Consider the following 8,437-nt stretch of genomic DNA (forward strand, 5'->3'; position numbering starts at 1 on the left):
TAGACATATGATATATAGAGTCATCTATTGTTGAGTGCTAATCAACTTATACTACACGAGTGGTAGGGTTGAGAGTCATCAAAGAAAGTGACAATCCAAATTCTTTATCACTTGCAATAAACTAAGAACATATGATATTCAAATGTAAAGAGGTAATTGGTGAGTATTAAGTGGCATAGAGGTTTTGATGGGACTAATGATTATTCTTTAATGTTTGGAATAGAAAGGAACAAAGACACGAATCTTGTATGAATCACAAATTATCCTGCGTTTGTAGCTCAGTTGGCGAACTATGAACATTAAAGGAGAGTTAAAATGGAGATTATGGGTTAGATTTTCGAAATTCAACATTTTATTTTTCTCTCTAACAATTTACCAACGACTAACATTTGTTTGCTAAGACTAAAATTTGGAGTCAATTACAACAAACGTAAGATACCAACATGTAAAACGTAAAAACCCTTACCTGGTGATATCATCTTCCATGAGTATAATGTTTCCACAATTTGGCTAAGTTTGGATTAAAGGTCACTCAATTTTAGTTGTGTATCCCCATTTTGTAGTGTAAGTTTACCATTAATTTGTTCTTGCATTTTTTTCAACCCTCATTGGTATAATTCCTTAAAAATTTAAATTGATGCTAAGTTAACCTTGATACAAGGTTGAGAGCGGGCTAATAAGGGCGTCAATCGCATTACTTAAGGTCTGCGTAAAAGAACAACGTTGCTTGATCACTGAAGGATCATCGTTAATGCCATTGTAAGAAAATAACATACAGCTCCATGACCGATTCTTGGACATCACAGCAACGTCGCCATAAGGTCAATTGTTGACAATAAACACAGTCGATAGGCAACACGGTAGGAAGCTGTCAGCAAGGACTACTAGCAACGACACAGAGAATTGAACGCATAAACATGAGTGTGGAGAACAGAACAAGCAGCGAGAGGCAACCGGATGGGCATGCTAGCGATGCAGGCTGCACAAGGTTTTCGGAAAAAATATCTTTCAAAACTAATGAATTGTTCAGTTTGATTTCAGTTTTAAGTATTGAAACACTATTGAAACAAAAGTCTTTGGTAACAAGAAGATAAAAAGTTTGACTTCAGTTCTTCGTAGTTTCTGATATTTAGAAGTTTTTCTGAATCTTGTTGGCAGAGTTGTATCGTGTGATCCTAATTATTACTTGGATCCAAAACTAAAAGTTTCAGCTGTCTTAAAAATTCTTTGATAATCCTCCCTTACATCCTTAATGTTTATATAATTTGAATCTCAAAAGAAAAACGCCCTTTGCCAACAAGTATTTTAAGCCGTTTAAATTTAATCCTAAAAACTTATAAAAATAATACATCAATCCCTTAAATTAAAGAATACCACCAAGAACCAAAATACTGACCTACTCATTGTGAGGTACTAATCCTATTTAAGGTTTGTGGTTTTTTTAATTTGTCTTCCAATATTCCATTGTATCTTGTGTGACAAATTATTATTTTAGAATTGAAAAATAAACATACTCAAAGGTCATTTACACACAATAGTTTAATTTTCTTGCTACTGTTTAGATAAAAATATAAAATATTCAATGTGAAGCACTTGATTAAAGATAAAGTGCACGAAGTAGACAATGATGGCACACAATGTGCAACAATAGTTCAAAGATCCAACCCAGGAGCCAAAGCCAACAATTTTATATTGTATTAATCACATGAAAATCTAGACTTTTGACTACTTTTGTTTTAAGGTTCAAGACCAAATGTGCAAACAACACAGATAGGATAAGAGTATTTTGTCTTAACATTATACTTTCCCTTCTAATATGATTCTTTCCCCATTCTTTTTGACTGTTCCCTAGTCCAAGATACTCTCATTTTCCATTTTCTTTCCATAATAGTGATGAAAAGAACAATACCAACTATGGTTCACATTGGGTGCACTTTCAGTTCAAAAAATACATCCAAATACCCCAATGCATATTTCCCAAGATTAAAGTAACCCCAACTGGCATAACTTTTGCCTTTAGTTTTTAGCTTACACCCCCCCTTTATCATTGATCAAAACCCCACCATATATCAAAAAGATCTATAGTGCTAAGGGCACCATAGATCCTTTGAATGTCCCCCATTGCCTAAATTTCTCCCCCCTCAGAACAGGAGCTCAAAATCTATTTCTGGTGTTCTTCTCAGCTGCAATGGAAAGCAGGCTAGAGACACCCTGAGTCCACACGTCATACTCTCTTTGATTCATGCACTCAAATTCAACGACACCACGCAACAGTGTTTTCAATCCAAAGTAGCGACGATTCTCACCGCCTTCCAGCAAATGGCGTCCCGTCCAAGCTGGCATATCTTTGATCAGTTCAATCACCACATCTGTAAATTCAAAACATAAAAGGAATTAAATTAAAGAAGAACCCTTTTGATCTTGCCCTTCACAAATCCCTAAATGGAACAAGACCCACCTCCAAATCTGTTGTTAAATAATTAGAAACTATAGAGCAAGACAAAAGTTATTGAAAACTCACTCTTTTTCTTTTTCTTAATGGTCCCAGCAACGTGCCTACTCTTCATTTTTAGAGTAACCTTCACATAAAGAATTTTCAAAGGTAAATATAAATATTGTAAGATAGTAAAGTAAGTTGATACATTCACCTTATCATACTAAAGGTGCCCCCACTTCATATAACTTTTTCATGATCAAATTTACACTTGTGATTAACGCTAATTGATGCCCAAATAATTAAGTGACTGATTATGTAGTACTAAAGGCGCATAAAAGCGCAATATTATTATGGAATAGAGTAAAAAGAAGCACACCTGATTCATTTTATTTATATATACAGATACAACTTTCCAGTGAAGATCACCTGCACAAAACTCAGGAATCAAATCACTTTTCAAAGACATAAACATCATAAGACTGGAAAAATGGAAAGGAAAAACATTTATTTTTTGTTACAATAAATGGATCATGTCCATATAAAACGATTCCAAATTATGAGCATAATATTGAGAGCATGAAAACATATAAATTCAAAATCACACACATCTTACAACACATGACAAGTAAAATCCAAGTGCATGGTTGGATTCAATTTTAAGAGACCAAAAAGTGATTATTAAGACTTGATACTGGTTTTAGTGTTAGATGGCTCCGTAATAGAATCGTCTTTTACTCCATAATTGATTTTAGGATTAAGGTAGGATATGTAGCTTTTGCCTTGAAAATTTTACATTAAATTCACTTTTACCTAAAATCAATTTTACTAAACCACATCCAAACACACAATAAGAAATATACCTTTGCGTGTGCGCTTCAGAAGCTCACAACCTCTTGCAAGTAATTCTCTACTATAGATAGTACCCGAGAAAATATCTTCAGGTACAAGCTCACCGCTGAAGCTACTATGGGAACTTCCATTACCATTACCACCAGAAGCCCCCAAATTTCTCTCCACAGGAATCACTGCTGCAATATTCCAAACTTCTTTCAATGCCCTCGCTTTCAATGTTGCAGCCCCACGCAAAGCTACAATAACACAAAAAAAAAAAAAGACACCGACGCCAAAAACATCAACATACAAACTTTTTCCAACAAAACAAACACCAAATCACAATTTCAGAAAATGAATGTTCATTAAAATTTTGTTTTTTTTTATTTTATCATAAATCACAATCACATATACCTGTTGCAGCAGCAGCAGTTAAAGTCATGATATCACCAGCAGATCTAACATTCACGGCGGAGCTAACCACAGCAGCAAGATGTTCCCTTTCTGCCCCCAACGCCTCGGCCGTCTCAACACACTGAGCCGCCACCAACGTCGCTGCAGAAGCCACAGCCGAGTCAGTACTCGCTTTCTCCTCATCTTTTCCAGACCCAGACGAGGCGGCCGTGGCCGCAGCAATCGCAGCTACTGCGGCAGCAACAGCAGCCACGGATACCGCAGCATGAACCTGAGCATTGTGGGCCCTTGCTTCTTCCTTTTTCTTCTCCTTTCTATCCTTAAGCCATCTTCCAACCGTCTTACCACCACCACCAGGTGGTCTGCCACCAAGATAACTATTTAAACTTACACCACCGCCATTGTTTGAACGGCCGTACTGCACAGAAGAAGGCATAGAAGCCATGTTTTTGGGGTTACAATACAACACAAAAAGCGTAACAATAAATAATTTTCATTATTCAATATTTCTTCTTTGATTTGTTTGTTTCTGTTCCTTTTTCATAACCAGAACAAAAACCAATGAACACCTTTGTAATTAATTTGAAAAAAAAAAATCAAAATGAATAAATCATTGTGGCATTGTAATGGCTTGGCAAAGGCCTTCATCTGCACAATCTTCAACCATTAATGCAGAGAGAGAGAGAGATAGAAACAAAATTGTACCCTGTAATTTAGGATGCAAAATGACAAATTTTGGGTGGTACTCTAACTAATTTGACGATTTTCTGTTAGATTGTAGGGACCAGGTAAACAAAACAAATACATATAACAAACAAAAAAGATTAATAAACAAAAACAAGGTTGTCTAAAAATAGTGGGTCTAATCAAAATTATAACTTTAATATCACACGCTTTCTGTTAATCATGAAGAAACAGTTAAATTAATAATTAATTTAATAGGTAAGCACATGTTTATTTATATATATATTAATTTACATTGGAGGTATCAAATACAAAAATGAAAAAGTAAAGTTAAAAGAAACAAACCTTGATATCGTCGATTTCAGATGGTGAAACAGGACAACTATCTGTCAAAGGACCACTACTATGTGAGAGTCTCCCTGAAGTTCTTGGAGACACAGAAACATCCTCCTTCAAAACAAAAAATTTACACATGATGTCTTTTTTTTAACATTATAATAATATCCGAAAAAGAAAAGAAAAAATAAGGTGAAACTTTTATGCATGAGTTGTGTTGTAAATGAACTTACGGTTTGTGACATGATGCGTTCCATTATCATTTGAGTGGTTTCAGTGGAAGCAAAGGAAAATGGGTTTAAGGAAACAGAGGAGGAGGAGGAGGTTTCTTCGGTGATGTTTTCTTCTATGGTGGTGTTTATAGGAGGTTTGGAAGAAGAGGAGGAGGAGAGAGTTTTGGAGATTTCAAGAGCTGATACGCTCCATGAACGTGAGAGAAACTCCATTGGTGCTTGTGGTGTTTCTGGTGGACGGAACATGGAAGAGTGAAGTGGGTCGGGTCTCCAGAAATGGGTTTGAGCTTTATCCATTTGAGAGAGAGAGAGAGAGAGAAGAGAAGATTGAGGGAGTGGAAATAGCAGAGAAGAGAAGAGAAGAGCAGAGAGGAGAGAGTGAAAGAGAGACAAAGCAGCCGATTGTATTTTGTGTGTCAGTCAGGTCAGGTTTCAGTCTTATTAAAAAGGTCAAATTTTTTGCATCAAATAACTAGTACTAGCCTACAACAAAATGAAAATGACTTGATAAGTACTACAACTCATTATTTTCTTATTCTTTTTAATTTCATATCATATCTGCAAAACTACATAAATTAATTACTTAAATTGGATAAAAGAAGGTTAACATTACTATCTTTTTAGTTCTTACTTTTAACCTGAATCTCATAATTTAAAATGTATTTTACATAAAATGGTAGAGTGTGATAAAACATATAAGAGTATGAGTTAAAAAGATAACGTTGGTATCCGTGAGCTTAGTTTAATTGGTAGTGATATTGCATAATTTTTTTGTGGTGGATGGGGTTTGAACTCGGATCTTGCATATATTATGCATTATCCCTACCAGTTAAGCTAATCTCACAAGGACAGAGATATTGCATACTATATACAGGGCTTGGGGTTTGAACGTCGGACATTCAACTTCTCTACAATTTAATTGTGTAAACTCCAGCCAAAAGATAACGTTGGTGACATTTTTTAATCTGCATTATCCTTCAAATGATTCAAAGTTATTGCATTTTTAGATTTGATTTCCAACTTAAAAGATTTGATTAAATTGAAGTAGAGTTCTTGAAATCTTTAGATTTGATTTCCAACTTAAAAGATTTGATTAAATTGAGGTAGAGTTCTTGAAATCTAAGTTTGAATGCTCTTTGGTTTTTATTTTAGGGGTACTAGTTATCATTGTCATTTAATTTTTTATTCCATTAATAATCACAATTCACTTAAATTAATTTCACGGATTTAACTTTAGATTAATATATTTTAAAGAAAACTTAAAGATTAATTTAAAAAGTAGTAGTGATGGTTTTCATTAAGTTTTTTTTTTTGGGTGAATTTTTGTTTTCATTAAGTTTATATTTGTTTGACTAATCATTAATTTAATAGTAGTATTAAGACTTTGATTTAATAAATGAATTAAAGTTTGAGAAATACTAGTCAAAAAAATAGGGATGTAATTTTCAATTTTTTTTTTTAAACAACATCCAAAGTATTAAAGACCCTTTTGACCGAAATTATCTTGTAAAACCCTTTGAACTTATGATTTTTTACCTTGTCATAATGTATCACCCTAATTTATTTATTTTTATAAAAAAACTATTTTTTTTAATAGCAAATATTATTTTCGACGAGAAAATGCAAGAAGCATTAAAGCTCGCGGTAAAATAAAAAAAAACTATATTCAAAATATCAAAAATTAACAAACATCATATTTTCTTATAAATTAGTGTAACGGCGATTTTTTTAAAATAACAAATATCTTCAATTATAAATCTATGCAATTTTATGGAAAAATCTATATAGAATACTTCTAAAAAATAGATGAATTATTGCTATCAAAAACTACATTGTTTTTTTACATCTAAAACACAAACAAATAAATAGTCGTGGTTCGCCTTTAAGTTTGCGACATCACTCTTTTCAAGTATTGTTTCTTTTAAGTCATGTGGATAAATTGTCACAAATTTTGATACTCCCTCCGTTTTTTAATATAAGTAAATTTTTACTTTTAGGTTCATTCAATCAATGATGTATGTGGATAAATTTTAACTTTTAAGTTCATTCATAGAATTGAAGAGAGTCATTGATTATGAACTACTTTTAATCTCGACTTTTAAACAATGTTAGACATTTTGGTGCATCAGAAAAAGAGCTCCCAAAGGCTTAAAGGATGAACTATATTATATCACTCTCCCTACGCGTGCAAATTAAACCCTATTTTTCATTGACGTCATAAATGTTTCAACTTCAAGTATGTGACACCGTATTTTAAAGTATTTACCGCTTTAAATATTGTGTGAGTCATAGTGTGTGTTTGGTTCTGTGGCAACAAGAATTGATTTTGACAAATTTGATTCTGACTAAAAGTGAGTTGAATGTAATTCATTTATGTTTTGATAAATTTATGTTGAATTGATTTTTACCAATTCAAGTTGTTTGGATAATTTGAATCAAAATTATTTTTGAATGTATAATTACAAAATTAGACATCATTATATAAATTATAATATTTAAAAATATATATCATAACCAAATCGAAAAGTTTTTAACACAAAAAAATGGAACAGTTATAATATATTTATAAAAAAAGAAGTTATATTCTTTTTTCAAGTTTCACCTTTTTTTGGAATATTGACAAATAAAATACATTTTGTATAAATCATAAACTATGCGTTTTCAAGCCGAGAAAAAAAATAATGATAACAAAAGCAAAGAGCTGAAGTAAAACGCATAGCATAAAAGAAGTTACTGGAAGCTCACACCAAAGTAAAAAGAAAATAAAAGAGGTTCCTGGAAAGCGAAAGAAAAAAATGGGTCAGATATGTGAAGAAAGAGAGATAGAGGTGGGCGCAAATAAGGAAGAAAAAATGTTTTCTAATTGCCAACCAACAGTAAACGTGGAATTGATTTGGAGAAGCTAGGATTTGGAGCTTCTCCTAAAATTGCTTTTGAAAGCCTTAATTGATTTAAGAAAAAATAACCAAACATGTTGTAAAATGCAGAAATCACGTTGGAAGGTAAAAACGTGCGTTTATAGCTTGCAGAAGCCCAACCAAACAGGCACATAGTGTTGTCTTTGGTTGAAGTATGGTTGAGGAGAATAGCTGTTTTATAAGCTAACATTAGCCTCGATTTTTATATCACGTGGATTTTTTGAAGACTAATACCTCAAATTTGTCCTTGAATTTTGAAAAATCGGCCAATTTCGTCCCTGAATTTTGCGAAATATCAAATTAGTCCCTGAATTTACAAAATGTCAATCAAATCAGTCCCTCCGTTAAGTTGGTCTGTTAACGGAGGTGACGTGTAACGTTAACCTCTGACAAAGCTTACCACGTCAGATGCCACGCAAGCAGGGACCAAACTGATTGATTTACGCAAAATTTCCAAGGACCAAATTGATGGATTTACACAAAATTTTCAAGAACCAAATTGATGGATTTTCATAAAATTGGCAACGGCTCTTTCTCCACTTCCTCATTAAGGGTTATTTCTTCCCCAAATATATAAATTTGGA

At 33.0% G+C, this 8,437-nt stretch overlaps 1 protein-coding gene across 1 annotated transcript; it reads right to left on the reverse strand.

The window, feature by feature from the left end:
* Positions 1-1,571: 1,571 nt before the first annotated feature.
* LOC25485148 (VAN3-binding protein) lies at positions 1,572-5,232 on the reverse strand. Its single transcript, XM_013614317.3, has 7 exons — positions 4,936-5,232; positions 4,712-4,816; positions 3,683-4,100; positions 3,298-3,525; positions 2,814-2,863; positions 2,522-2,579; positions 1,572-2,369 (listed from the first exon to the last, which is right to left on the reverse strand). Exons 1-7 carry the CDS (start codon positions 5,230-5,232, stop codon positions 2,155-2,157), a joined length of 1,371 nt encoding a protein of 456 aa, XP_013469771.1. The 3' UTR covers positions 1,572-2,154.
* Between the last annotated feature and the right edge of the window lie 3,205 nt (positions 5,233-8,437).

This window comes from Medicago truncatula, chromosome 1 (assembly GCF_003473485.1).
Source record: "Medicago truncatula cultivar Jemalong A17 chromosome 1, MtrunA17r5.0-ANR, whole genome shotgun sequence".
NCBI lineage: Eukaryota > Viridiplantae > Streptophyta > Magnoliopsida > Fabales > Fabaceae > Medicago > Medicago truncatula.